At 50.6% G+C, this 14,690-nt stretch overlaps 1 protein-coding gene across 4 annotated transcripts in view; it reads right to left on the bottom strand.

Annotated features, from left to right (window-relative positions):
• Positions 1 to 14,690, bottom strand: part of CNTROB (centrobin, centriole duplication and spindle assembly protein) — a 35,927-nt gene that overhangs the window by 18,900 nt on the left and 2,337 nt on the right. For all 4 annotated transcript variants that reach the window (XM_077916849.1, XM_077916850.1, XM_077916851.1 and 1 more), the window contains exons 4-9: positions 13,238 to 13,316; positions 10,851 to 11,016; positions 4,370 to 4,486; positions 2,088 to 2,204; positions 804 to 902; positions 121 to 336 (exon numbers count right to left, since the gene is read on the bottom strand). In XM_077916849.1, the coding sequence (XP_077772975.1) occupies positions 121 to 336; positions 804 to 902; positions 2,088 to 2,204; positions 4,370 to 4,486; positions 10,851 to 11,016; positions 13,238 to 13,316 (794 nt within the window). The remainder of the gene's footprint in view (positions 1 to 120; positions 337 to 803; positions 903 to 2,087; positions 2,205 to 4,369; positions 4,487 to 10,850; positions 11,017 to 13,237; positions 13,317 to 14,690) is intronic.

Below are 14,690 nucleotides of genomic sequence, written 5' to 3'. Positions count from 1 at the left end.
AGATCCGGCCCCCGGGCCATAGTTTGCCTACCCATGCTTTTGATTGTGCTCTGAAATGGGGAGGGAAACCGCTCCTGCAAGGGGTTCAGAAGGCCTGGGAGGAGCCTCTCACTCTCTCACCTTCTCCTTGTCCAGCTGGGAGCGGCTCTCCTCCTGCAGGACCTGCTGCTGCTGCTCCAGCTGCCTCTCGCGCTGGGCCCAAGCCTTCTGCTGCTCCTCCAGCGTGGCCCGCAGGGTCTCCTGCTGCCGGCGCTCCAGGTTCCACTCCGCCTCCAGGCTGCGCACCTGCCGGCGCTCCTCCTCCAAGTCGCAAGAGAGCCTGGACCTCTCCTCCTCCTGAGCGGATGGAAGGGGGACGGGGCGCACTTGTCAGCTCTGATGCGAGAAAGGTCTCGGGGGGTCCAATTCCTGAGCCCAGAACGATGCCCCGAGAAGGGCATTAATGGGAGGCGCCAGGCAACTCCCTGTGGCGTTTGAGAGTCAGCAGCCTCTTGCCCCCCAAAAGTGGGGCTCTTTTCAGCTCTCATGGTGATAGGGCCAGATGATGGGGGGCAGAAAGAAGACAGGGCTCCTGTACCTTTAATAGCAGAGCGGAAGAAGAATTTCAGCAGGTGTGGGTTGTTTTCCTCTTCTGCGCTCCTATTAAAGGGGCAGGGGCCACTGGAAAGGTGAAGGGCTACTGGGAGGCCATTCTATGCTTACTCCTAAGCTCCACTGAGCCCAATGGGGCTTACGCCCTGGATTAGAGGACTGCACCCCACAGGAGCAGGGGCTTGGGAAGGTTCAGGGAAGGTGATTCTTACCAGAGCCTCCTTCTCTTTGCAGAACTGATTGGCCGCTTGCTGCTCCTGGCTGAGGGCAGACAAGGCTTGTGTGAGGCGCTCTTCCACCTCCGAGATTTTCTAAAGGAAAGAAGAGTTAGCCATTTCCCGAAGACAGAGGGGGCCCCCAGCTGCGTCCTTCCTAGACCATTGTGTTTTATGATTTTCCTGATATTGTAAGTGACCCAGAACTGGTCTGTGACCATAATAACCACCCCCAAAGATACCTTAACGGGCTTTTGGTCTGTGACCGTTATAATAAAATTCTATTCTATCCTTCCTAGACCCGGGGTGATGGGTTGCTGGTTCCGTCCAGGCCTGCCTGGGACATTTCGCTGCCTGAAGCAAAAGGCAAGTTGGTGCCCCCCCCTTAGCCCATCCCAGAGAGAGACGTCAACCAGACTGAGAGCGAATCTCAATGGGAGAGATTCAGCAGCCCCCGAGCCTATTATTATTATTATTACTATTATTCTGATTTATAGACCTTTTATCAAAAGACCCCAGGACGGTGTACAACATTAAGGAGACATTTTACGGAGCACCATGATAAAGGCATAATAAAAAGCACCATGATAAAGTACAGTGGTACCTCGGGTTACATACGCTTCAGGTTACAGACTCCGCTAACCCAGAAATATTGCCTCGGGTTAAGAACTTTGCTTCAGGATGAGAACAGAAATCGTGCGGCTGCAACAGCGGGAGGCCCCATTAGATAAAGTGGTGCTTCAGGTTAAGAACAGTTTCAGGTTAAGAACGGACCTCCGGAACGAATTAAGTACGTAACCAGAGGTACCACTGTAATCATAATAACAGTCTCCCCCAATAGATTATTTAATGGCCAAAGGACTGAGTAAAAGAGGATCTTTTTGCCTGGTGCCTAAAGACATAATGATGTCGCCAGGTGAGCCTCTCGGGCGAGAGCATTCCACACATGGGAGCCACCACCGAAAAGGCCTGTTCTCGTGTTGCCACCCATCAAACCTCTCAGGGAGGGGGACACAGAGAAGAGCCTCAGGCGACAAGCACAGGGTCCTGTGTGGCATATGTAGCTCTGACCACCAGCACAGAAAAGAGGGGGGGGTTGTGCACAAGAGCAACAGGGAGGGGGCTGCCCCATTCTGCCTCATAGTTGATCCAGCGCGGCTGCAAAATACAGAGTGCCTCTCTCCAAATTTCCTGGCGGCCCCATGCGCCTGCCTACCGATGGGCGAAGCTGGAACCCCGCCCTCTTGCTGCCCTGCTGAGATCCGTGGCCCAAAACCCCACCTCCGTCTGCTTCCCCAGCGCCTGCTCAAGCCCTTCCTTCTCCGTCTGCAGCCTGCGTAGCGTCGCCGTTCGCTCAGCCTCGTGCCGGTTCCAGCCTTCCACCACTTTGGCCAGGGTCTGTGGAAAGGAGAATGAGAGGCTCAACTGGCTGTCTCCCCCCGCTCCCACCCCTGCAGGGATCCAGGGGGTTCCCCAGCTGTCAAGAGATCCCTCGCTCGCTGGGCAGGGAGAGAGAACTGGTGTATTGTCGAAACTGTAGTCAATTTTCCACTCTGTTCCCTGGAAGGCCATCTTTCTGGCCTGGACTCAACCACTGCTTGCTTGCTTGCTTGCAAAGGGCTTGTTCTGAACTGACCAGCTGGGGGCTCAATTCCATTCCAGAGGTAAATACTCAATATGAGGGTTGTTCTTGTTTCCTTTACATGCAGAGGTGACTAGAGCATTGAGACTCCAGCAACTGCACCTTTGGGACCTGTACAATGAACCTGAGAGCCCGAGCAAGGCAGGGGAGCTCTCTGGGAAAAACCCGAGATCCTTGTTCAAGCCTTGGATGCAATTTGACAGTGCCTAGTTTGTTTTCGGTTGCGAGTTTGCTAATATTAATATTGTTTTGTGGGTTATGAGAGCTGTAAAGGTAAAGGTAAAGGTACCCCTGCCCATACGGGCCAGTCTTGCCAGACTCTGGGGTTGTGCGCCCATCTCACTCAAGAGGCCGGGGGCCAGCGCTGTCCGGAGACACTTCCGGGTCACGTGGCCAGCGTGACAAAGCTGCATCTGGCGAGCCAGCGCAGCACACGGAACGCCGTTTACCTTCCCGCTATAAAGCGGTCCCTATTTATCTACTTGCACCCGGGAGTGCTTTCGAACTGCTAGGTTGGCAGGCGCTGGGACCGAGCAACGGGAGCTCACCCCGCTGCGGGGATTCGAACCCCCGACCTTTCAATCGGCAAGCCCTAGGCGCTGAGGCTTTTACCCACAGCGCCACCCGCATCCCCTATGAGAGCTGTAAGGCTTTGTGAATCTTATAATATGACCTTCGTTGTGGCTCTGCCATTTTGCTTATTTTTTTAGCTGTTTCATTAACAGCGTTTTATAGGAGGTCCTCATTTCGCTGGTGATTTGCAATTGCTTTACTGAGGATTTGTTCATTATTCTATTGGATCCATGTTGCAATTGTGATGCTACGTTATTGTTTGTAAGCTGCTTTGTGATACGTGTACGAGTCGAAAGTGGCCTAGAAATAGAATGAATGAATGGGTTATGTTGCTGCCCTGGGGGGGTGCTGCAAGTCCTGCCTTTGAAACAGCCCCAATCATCAGGCTTTACTGAAAAGAGCATTCAGGGGTGCAGTAGGGAGGTGCTACTGTCAGTGTGGGGAGCCTTTGGTCCTCCAGACGCTGCTGAACTACAGCTCCCATCATCCCCAACTATTGGGCCGTGCTTTGCTGGGACTGGTGGGCGTTGTAGTTCAGCTGGGAGGGCCAAAGGTTCCTGCACCCCAGGGGTCAGGAGATTGTAAAGAACTGCCCTCCCTGCAGTTGCTAAGACCAGCAGCTGCTACATGTAAAAATGTTGAAAGGAGCTCTGCCAGATGAGGCCCATCTAGTCCACCATCCTCTTCTCTTTTTTTTTTTAAAAGATATTTATTAAGATTTTACAGAATGAAAAACCAAAAAAAGAAAAATACAAAATAAAAATAGTTAAAAAACAATTCCATCTTTCCATCACTTGTTTTTCATTTGCTTGTTTCCCAGACCTCCTCACACCTCCCTTTTTTGTATTCCAATTCAATTTATTAGTTCAGCAAATCCTTTCCCTCTTTGTTTATCCTAGTCTTTAATTTTAAAATATTATAACATTAAATTTTTACGTGTTAATACTCCATTTTTTCATATTCCTTATAGCGTTATAGCTAAAAACCACTTAACTTTTTATCCAACCTCATTCTAACATTCATTAATTTTACAATATTTCTGTAGATAGTCTTTAAATTTCTTCCAATCTTCTTCCACCGACTCTTCTCCCTGGTCTACCATCCTCTTCTCACTGTGGTCCACAAGCAGAACCTGACCACAGCAGCAGCAGCAGCAGCGCTCTCCTCACCTGCACTCCCCAGTCCCTTGTATTCAGAGGCCTCCTGCCTCTATGCCCTGGGTTGCCCATGGCTCCAGCAATGATGCTCCAACTCCAAGCCACCTGCCGCTGCTGCTGCTCCTGGGCAGCCTGTCTCCGGGCATCTCGGCCACCCACCCACTCACCCACCTGTCGTGTCGAAGGCTCACCTTATCCAGCTGCTCTATCATGCTGTCTTTCTTCTTGTCCGCCGAGACGGCGACGGCCAGCTGCTGCTGCAGCTCCAGGATGCGATTCTGCAAGGCGTGGATGTGCCGCTCGCAGTGCTGGGTGGGAGGAAGCGGTCAAGAATTCAGTGGCTGTGGAAGGGAAGGGTGAAGTATTTGGGCTAGGGCAGGTAGGAAATGATTCTTGTGGAAGAGGCAACTCAAGTCCGGGCTCCTTTCCAAGAACCCCCACTGATGCACCATTCTTCCAAGTTCTCCCCACCCCCATCTCCACCCCACCACAGTCCTGAGCGATGGAAACTTTGATATCAGTCAAACCCTAACAGCTAAAATGAAAGATGAAGATTTCCGGGACGTGAGCCACGCTTGGGGATTATTCAGGAGGGCATGCCTTACTTCTGCCCTGTTTATATTCTCTTATAAATACAGGTCTTCAGTCGCTACTTCACTCCTGTCCTACACGGAGCACCCTGCTCAGGGGAAGTGGAGTTCTCCTCTGCCTCCAAGAGCAGAATACAGTGGTGCCCCGCAAGACGAATGCCTCGCAAGACGAAAAACTCGCTAGACGAAAGGGTTTTCCGTTTTTTGAGTCGTTCCGCAAGACGAATTTCCCTATGGGCTTGCTTTGCAAGATGAAACGTCTTGCGAGTTCTTGCGAGTTTGTTTCCTTTTTCTTAAAGCCGCTAAGCCGTTAATAGCCGCTAAGCCGTTAATAGCCACTAAGCCGCTAATAGCCGTGCTTCGCAAGACGAAAAAACCGCAAGACGAAGAGACTCACGGAACAGATTAATTTTGTCTTGCGAGGCACCACTGTATGTCCCCTCTGTGGCAGACAGAAGCAAGCCTTTGGAAGGAAACAGTCTCCCCCATCCCGCCCCAGACTTGGCTGTCTTGGGTTAGCCTAGGGCAGCAGGGAGGACTCTTTGGCCTGCGAATATGATGAGACCCACCAGGCCTCCCTATTGGGTCCAGCTGCTTCCACCTGATGTCAGGGCTTTGCAAGAGGTGACAGTCAGCTGATTGACCAGAGCTTTGTAGGCTGTACCTTTGCCCATCATGCTGGGCCAAACCGGGGGGGGGGGGGGAGGAATAGTGTTCTGGCCAGTGGCCAGACCTTGTTGCCCACATCTGGGTCCAGTGGCTGATAGTGGGGATGAGCAACAGGGAACACTTCGTGCCAGTTCCCAGAAACTCCCCCCAATACAGATAAGCATAATTAGTATTTACAGCAATCATAATAATTCAGCAAAACAATAGACTTGCAGCTCAGCTACAAAACAAAACATTTTTTGTTTTTTTTAGTGTTTATATTATTAACTTGTAAGATGTGGATTTGTTTTGTGTTTTTTTAGTTGTTGCTTTTTTAGTTTTTCAAATGTTGGTTTTTGTGTGTTGTGTATTGTTATTTTTCGATATTTTTCGTGTTGTTGTTGTTGTGTGGGAAATACTAATAAAATTTATTTGATTAAAAAAAAAAAGATTTGCAGCTGAGCTATCTATGACTTGGCAGCAGATCCATTTTCAGCAGTACTACAGCTATAGTACTCGTAGCAGATCAATCCCCTGTAAAAAAAAACAAAAAAACCCACAGGAGAATAAAAATGTGTTTAATTGGGCTTGGAAGAGAGCCAGCGATAGTATCACTTGCATCTCAGGGCGGACCTGCCCATCTGTTACGATATTAGTGGCCCTCAAGCCCCACTGAGGGGGCTTCTTGGGCTAGGGAGCCTTGAATCAGGAAGGCTTTCCCGAGGCAGACCTGTCTGGGCCCGATTCATATGACTTTTCAGTGTCACAATATACTCCCAGGCCTCGTTAAACTGGGACTGGAGTTGCTTTTAGCCAGCCGGACGTCCGTTGAGATGTCGCACCTGCTTCTACCACCTTCCTGCAGTACCACTGCAAGTTGCCACGTCCCAGCAAGTGGTCCGTTCTCCTCCCACCCAGACACACTCATCACAACGCTGTGTTACATGCAGCGTTTGTAGCAGAGGGACTGGCATCCCTGCCTGTCGTGCTGCGGACCTGAGCCTGACTCCTAGGTTGGCCGCGCACCTTTGGGGGGGCGCATAGCTGAACGGTCGGGCACCTGGTTTGGATACAGCGGGGACCACCCTGTGGCAAATGCGCCACCGAAATGTAGCCTGGCGTGAATCAGCCTGGGGTGCCCAAGGAATGAGAGTTCCAAGTGTATTCAGTGCATGTGTGTGTGTGTGTGTGTGTGTGTGTTGGGGCTCAAGCATGGAGCAAAAAAGCCCTAATAGATGGGTGCCTCTAGAAGGGGGGAAAGCTCTTTTAAACTCTTTTAAAAAAGTAAGCCCTGGTGTTCAGGGGCTGCTCAAAAGGACGTAACTCCTTTGCATGGGCAACGCTATGGGGAAGAAGCCGCTTGACCCACACACTCCCAGAAAGGCCGAGATTTGAGTCCTCCAGAATATTTCTCCCAGGAAGCTCCAGGACTTTCTGGAACAGCTCTCAGAGCCCTGGAGCTTACTTTGGGTTCCCGGCAGCACCTGGGCCAGGCAGAGCAGGCTCCTGCGTTCTAATAGGCTTAGAGGGCTAAATTGAGCCTCGGGAGGGGGCCGGCTAGCCCTCCACCCACCCCAGCAAGCGGCTTAAAGCCGGGCAAGGCGCTCGGCAGCAATATCACCAAGGTCAGGCTTGTTCCACCGGCACGTGGGCTGGGTCTGCGGCACGCCAGCGCCTCCTCCTGGTCAGGGCTGGCCTCCTCCCCTCATCATCGCCACCACCCACTCCGCTCCCTTGTCCTCCGGAAGATGGTTAGGACAAGAGAGGAGGAGAAGATAGAGGCAGGAAGCAGTCAGGATTCTGTTTGGAAGGAGGCTGGAGCTGAACACAATCTGGAGGGCAGGGGGATAACAATGACAAGAGTGGGTACTTGAGAGCACTCCTTTAAAATGCACCGGAGAGTGGATTAAAAGCAAGGGTTGAGCACAAATGAGGTGCCTGCGCCTTTTTTGCACAGCCTAAGAGCTGCCTAGGGACGCGAGTGGTGCTGTGGGTTAAACCACAGAGCCTAGGGCTTGCCGATCAGAAGGTCGGCGGTTCAAATCCCTGCAACGGGGTGAGCTCCCGTTGCTCAGTCCCTGCTCCTGCCAACCTAGCAGTTCGAAAGCACGTCAAAGTGCAAGTAGATAAATAGGTACCGCTCCGGCGGGAAGGTAAACGGCATTTCCATGCGTTGCTCTGGTTCGCCAGAAGCGGCTTAGTCATGCTGGCCACATGAGCGGTACGCCAGCTCCCTCGGCCAATAAAGCGAGATGAGCGCCGCAACCCCAGAGTCGGCCACGACTGGACCTAATGGTCAGGGGTCCCTTTACCTAAAAAGAACTTCCCCTTGAGCAGGTCTCTGAATGTTGGAAGTTTAGGATGGACAAAAGGAGCACACAGTTAAACTACAGAACTCCCTCCCAGAGGAGACAGCGATGGCCAGCAACCCAGATGACTTTAAAAGAGGATTAGACAAATTCACTGCGGAGAGGGCTCGCAATGGCTGTGCTCTGCCTCCAGAATTTGAGGAAGCAAATACCAGTTGCTAGAAATCACAGGAAGGGAGGGTGGCCGCGCTCCAATCCTGCTCGCAGGTTTCCCACAGGGATCTGGTCGGCCAGTGTGAGAACAGGATGTTGGACTAGATGGGAGCTGGCCTGATCTAGCAGGTTTTTATTAGGTTATCTGCAAAGAATGCTGCACTATGTGGGCTTCGGTCCAATCCAGCAAGGCACTTCATATATTCATGACCATGAGTGCCGACTCAAGAGCAACTGACACAAGTGAGGAATTATTTCACCCTTCGAAAGATTCTGTGTTAGGCATTCCTGTATTCTGAAAACTACCGTATTTTTCACTCTATAAGACGCACTGGACCACAAGACACACCTAGTTTTTGGAGGAGGAAAACAAGAAAAAAAATATTCAGAATCTCAGAAGCCAGAACAGCAAGAGGGATCGCTGTGCAGTGAAAGCAGCAATCCCTCTTGCTGTTCTGGCTTCTGGGATAGCTGCGCAGCCTGCATTCGCTCCATAAGACGCACACACATTTCCCCTTACTTTTTAGGAGGGGAAAAGTGAGTTTTATAGAGCAAAAAATACGGTAATTGCTGGGCCACTGGAAACTAGTGAGACCAAAACCCAACAGGGAAAGTAGACCACACCCAAAGACTTTAGCCTAGAATCATAGAATCATAGAGTTGGAAGAGACCACAAGGGCCATCGAGTCCAACCCCCTGCCAAGCAGGAAACACCATCAGAGCACTCCTGACATATGGTTGTCAAGCCTGTCCACCCCAGCTTAAAGAGGGGGGGGAAGAGTAGATATTCCCCACCTATTGTGAAAAGAGCAGGTGCCCATATCCATGCTAGTGAAGCTGGAGCTATTATTTTCTAGATGAGTTATTATGGTGTCACAAGTATACAGTCATGTCTAGGGCTATACAGGCTGTGTGAAGCTTAATAGATTCAAGTTCTGCCCCAGAACAGAGCCACATTCTGCATCCTGAATCATGGAAACCAAAGCAAAGTCTCATGGCCTCCTGCTGATTTTGCATAAAATTGTTTTTTTTAAAAAAAAAACACACCACCAAATCTATTTTTACTTGGCAAGCTTTTTGGAGGTGGGAGAAGAAACGGGTGCCACAGAGAACTCTGAAGATCTCCGGAAGTTCAGCTCCACTTTCCTTTGGCTGAAGATCAGGGCTGACACGAACACACAAACTCAGGCGTCGCTTCCTTGCAAATTCAGGAAACGCAGCCTTGATTTGACGGTGAAACCGGTGGACCCCAAAGGTGGTGCGCTTTTAAAGCAGAGGCTTTTCTGCAGGGTTTGGACACATATCAGGGATACGGCTGTTGCCCCTTCCAGCATTGTGATTCACTGAGATGAAGGGGCTGCTGAAAAGCAGCTCTACTGGATCCCTTTCCCCAGAGAAGTCAGGACTCCTGGTTTCTTTCGTGAAGAGGTTACAGTTCAGCAACAACCGCAGCTTGCAGCCCTGATCCCGTCTTCCTAACTGCCCATGGAACTCTGCCCATGTTGAAGGTGAATGTAGGGGGGCACGTGGATGGAAGGTCAGAAAGCTCATTATGGGCCATGATACCGGCTAAGTCCGAGTAGCTTTACTTAAAGTCGCAGGTCACATGACACTTACTTCATAGCCCCCCCTCCAGCCATACTGGTCCATCCTTCAAGCCTCTTTGGTTGCCTAATGCAAAGCAGTAATCCTGGCAATTAGGAAAGGCTCAGGTGAGAAGGGGGGGGTGGGAGGCCGCTGGGCCAATGGACTAGGCTGCGATTTTCACTAGACACCGGCCTGCGTGGAATATTTTCCCCGGCAAAGAAATCCTCAAGCAGTTGGATGTCTTTGTTTAGGGCAATGGTTCTCGGAGGGTGTGGCAGGAGAGGATGGCAGGTGTGGCAGGAAGATTCAAGGACAATCAAACAAACATTTCAGTGTAGTATAGTATCAAAAAATTAATTTCTTTTTGCAAATCTTTTCAAAATGAAAGCAAGAACATCCAGGTGATACTGAGGACATTCCTAATTGTGATCTGTTCATTTTCCAATGCATTTCTTATCAGTAAAAAAATCAGTGTGGCAAATTTTTATTTGTTCATCGCGTTTTTATCGTGTTTTTAACATTCTGTTGGGAGCCGCCCAGAGTGGCTGAGGAAACCCAGTCAGATGGGCAGGGTATAAATAATGACAATATTAAAGGTAAAGGTACCCCTGCCCGTACGGGCCAGTCGTGTCCGACTCTAGGGTTGTGCGCCCATCTCACTTAAGAGGCCGGGGGCCAGCGCTGTCCGGAGACACTTCCGGGTCACGTGGCCAACGTGACGAAGCTGTTCTGGCGAGCCAGCACCAGTGCAGCACACAGAAACGCCGTTTACTTTCCCGCTATAAAGCGGTACCTATTTATCTATTTGCACTTAGGGGTGCTTTCGAACTGCTAGGTGGGCAGGAGCTGGGACCAAAAGACGGGAGCTCACCCCGCCGCAGGGATTCGAACCGCCGACCATACGATCGGCAAGTCCTAGGCACTGAGGTTTTACCCACAGCGCCACCCGCGTCCCTTAATAACAATAGTAATAATTGTTTAATTATTTAATTATTTAATTAATTACTACTACTACTAATAATAATAAAATTTTATTTATATCCCGCCCTCCCCAGCCAAAGCCAGGCTCAGAGCGGCTAACAATAGTAAAAGTAACACGCTTTACATAAAATCACAATCAATTAATTGAAATACATTCTAAAATCAATTCATTGCCTTGCTGTAATCTATCTTTGACCTTTGATAATGCCTGTGACTTTTAAAAGCAATTTGGGGGGAAAAGAGGACAGAGCAGACCCAGTCCTAGCAGCCACCGGTTCCCTCATTCTCCCGCAATCCTTTGTGAATCCTTCAGGCAGGCTCCCCAGCTGTCAGGTGCCACTCACCTTTCGCCGGGCTTGCTCTTTGTCCAAAGAATCCTTCAGCAGGTGGGAGTCGGCATATGGCGGATGCTCACGGAGTTGGCCCATGCGCAGACTGGTGTAGCGGGGAAATAGTTGCTCGAAGCCAGCTAGGGAGCCAGGAGGAGAGACCTCCTGCAGGGGCCTGGCGCTAAGGGGACAAATGGAAAGGAGACATGAAGGCAACAGAGGCTCCTTCAAAACCAGCCACAATCAATCCCTCCACCCTCCTGACACTCTTTAGCTTCCGGCATCTTCTATCCCCAAGATGCCAGGAAATGCCAGGACAAGGACCCAGGAGTTCTAGAGCCTGCTCTCTCTCAACGTGTAAGGGTTGGCTGAAGCACTTCCTGGCCTTTCACCCCAAGGGCTGTCGTCTGTCTACTGATCCTCCTTTTACAATATTGCTCCTATCCTGGGGTCTCTGCATTTCTCTATCGTGGGTAACTTCTGGCCCACAGGCCTCATTAGCTGGGCCTTAGGGACACGGGTGGCGCTGTGGGTTAAACCACAGAGCCTAGGACTTGCCGATCAGAAGGTCGGCGGTTCGAATCCCCACAACGGGGTGACCTCCCATTGCTCCGTCCCTGCTCCTGCCAATCTAGCAGTTTGAAAGCACGTCAAAGTGCAAGTAGATAAATAGGTACCGTTCCAGCGGGAAGGTAAACGGCATTTCCGTGCGCTGCTCTGGTTCGCCAGAAGCGGCTTAGTCATGCTGGCCACTTGATCCGGAAGCTGTACGCCGGCTCCCTCGGCCAATAAAGCGAGATGAGCGCCACAACCCCAGAGTCGTCCACGACTGGACCTCATGGTCAGGGGTCCCTTTACCTTTTAGGACTTTGTTTGGCCAAGCCTTGCCCACCTGTTCCACCTCACAATGTGAGGTGCAGGTACAGGCAGGACTGAGCCAAAAAGGGGGGGCTGCAGGCGCTGCAAATCAGGCGCACCTGCAAAGCCCTGCATGGCGCACTGTGAAGCCCTGACAATCAGCTGGTTGTTGGTGCTTAAGCGCCTACACTGCTCTATGCAAGAACAGCTGATATTCGGGACTGGCACAGAGCTCTGTGTGGTGCTTTAAAGCTGATCCACAGGGTTTCAAAGTGTAGCGCAGGCTCTATGCTAGCCCAGGGGTTAGGGAATCACATCACTGTGATGTCATGTGATTGATAAGTTGGTGACCTGCAGAGGGTAGTGGAGTTAAGGGATCTGGCCCACCAGCCAGATCCAGTTCCCCACCTCTGCTCTCTAGAACCGTGCACTCCAAAGATAAGCTTTGTATGAGATCATCTACCCTAGCTTTGAATTATGGTGCTGGAGGAGACTCTTGAGAGTCCCATGGACTGCAAGAAGATCATACCTATCCATTCTGAAGGAAATCAGCCCTGAGTGCTCACTGGAAGGACAGAATCTGAAGCTGAGGCTCCAGTACTTTGGCCACCTCATGAGAAGAGATGACTCCCTGGAAAAGACCCTGATGTTGGGAAAGATGGAGGGCGCAAGGAGAAGGGGACGGCGGAGGACGAGATGGTGGGACAGTGTTCTCGAAGCTACCAGCATGGGTTTGACTAAACTGCAGGAGGCAGTGGAAGACGGGAGTGCCTGGCGTGCTCTGGTCCAGGGGGTCACGAAGAGTCGGTCACGGCTAAACAACAGCACCCTAGCTAAAGGGAAGGCACCCCCATTCATCCTTCAAATGTGTGAGGAAGCAAATTCTGATCTGCACGCAACACTGAACCATGGTTTCTCATGACATTCATGAGCCTCTGAATGAACCCAGCAGAACCAATCAGAAACTCATACACATTACCAAGACTCAGGACTGAACCAAGGTTTATGTAGCATGCAAACCAAGCCATGGTTGTCAAAGGCCCCCAATGATTTAAAAAAAACAGCATGTGGCGAGACATCAAGGCTCCTCGACAGAAACTGAAATTCACCCAAGAGCTTAAATGGGGTTGTTTATCTGTCTCCTGAGATGAAGCTGCTTCTGGCTGGGAAGAGCTGTGTAGCAGGAACCCCTCAAGGCTATAATAGCAACTGACCCAGAGCAAATGCTCTTTTTTCGGTCGGTACGCATCAGTATAGCATACTGCTACCTCTTTTTCCCTGCCACCATCTCACTGCCACCGCTTCTCCCAGAAGGTGCTTTGGCAATCGTAAGGATCGCGCCCAAATGCCTCTGCTCTGGCACGACTTTTATGATCCTCAGGCACCTTCCTGGAATGTGCTTTGGCGCTCAAAGGGTTGCACTAAAGCACCTCCGAGAGGCTGTGCCTTCCGCAGCGCAGCAGGACCTATTTTTCTTTTTAGAAAAACACACCAACCGCTGCCCAGAGCCTAGGAAGTCTGTTCATGTCCTGAGATGAACTTACTTGAGCAAGGCTGTCGTGCTGTCACTCTCAAAGGAGTCATCGTCTTTCCGCTCAAAAGTCCGCAGTGCCACAGCATCCCCTGCAGGCAGAGAGGGGGAAATTGTTGTCTGCAGGTCGGAAGCAGCTTTGGGGGTGAAGGGAGAACCGGCTCCGATTTTGGTATAAGGCCACTTCCAGTGTTCCTGCTTGGGAGGCTGGCTAGAGAGAACCTGCTATAGATTCAGAGGTGAGATGAGAGATCAAGAGGTGGGTGGCAGTGGAAGTGTGCCATGCAGGGAAGTGAGTAAAAAGGACCAGGATTAGGGGAGCCACTCCAAAGGGATGTCTGGTTGGACCATGTTCCCCCACAGTGTGGTGTAGTGGTTAAGAGCGGTGGACTCGTAATCTGGTGAACCAGGTTCAATTCCCCGCTCCTCCACGTGCAGCTGCTGGGTGACCTTGGGCCAGTCACGCTTCTTTGAAGTCTCTCAGCCCCACTCACCTCACAGAGTGTTTGTTGTGGGGGAGGAAGGGAAAGGAGAATGTTAGCCGCTTTGAGACTCCTGAAGGGGAGTGAAAGGCGGGATATCAAATCCAAACTCTATCAAATCCAAAAAGCTTTTTTTTAATCCTATTTTTGGTACCCCCTTCATGGATCACTGCCTTGCCGTGGCGAAGGGGCTTGAACTATGGCAAGTTCTTAAAGAAATGGGGGTGCCTGATCACCTCATCTGTCTCCTGAGAAATCTCTATGTGGGACAAGAAGCTACAGTTAGAACTGGATATGGAACAACTGATTGGTTCAAAATTGGGAAAGGAGTACGACAAGGCTGTATATTGTCTCCCTGCTTATTTAACTTATATGCAGAATTCATCATGCGAAAGGCTGGGCTGGATGAATCCCTAGCCGGAATTAAGATCGCCGGAAGAAATATCAACAACCTCAGATATGCAGATGACACAACCTTGATGGCAGAAAGTGAGGAGGAATTAAATAACTTTTTAATGAGGGTGAAAGAGGAGAGCACAAAATATAGTCTGAAGCTCAACATCAAAAAAACCAAGATCATGGCCACTGGGCCCATCACCTCCTGGCAAATAGAAGGGGAAGAAATGGAGGCAGTGAGAGATTTTACTTTCTTGGGCTCCATGATCACTGCAGATGGTGACAGCAGCCACGAAATTAAAAGACGCCTGCTTCTTGGGAGAAAAGCAATGACAAACCTAGACAGCATCTTAAAAAGCAGAGACATCACCTTGCCAACAAAGGGCTGTATAGTTAAAGCTATGGTTTTCCCAGTAGTGATGTATGGAAGTGAGAGCTGGACCATAAAGAAGGCTGATCGCCGAAGAATGGATGCTTTTGAATTCTGGTGCTGGAGGAGACTCTTGAGAGTCCCATGGACTGCAAGAAGATCAAACCTATCCATTCTTAAGGAAATCAGCCCTGAGTGCTCACTGGAAGGACAGATCC

The sequence above is a fragment of the Podarcis muralis genome, chromosome 13 (genome assembly GCF_964188315.1).
Source record: "Podarcis muralis chromosome 13, rPodMur119.hap1.1, whole genome shotgun sequence".
Classification (NCBI taxonomy): domain Eukaryota; kingdom Metazoa; phylum Chordata; class Lepidosauria; order Squamata; family Lacertidae; genus Podarcis; species Podarcis muralis.
This window is presented reverse-complemented; position numbering and strand designations above follow the sequence as displayed.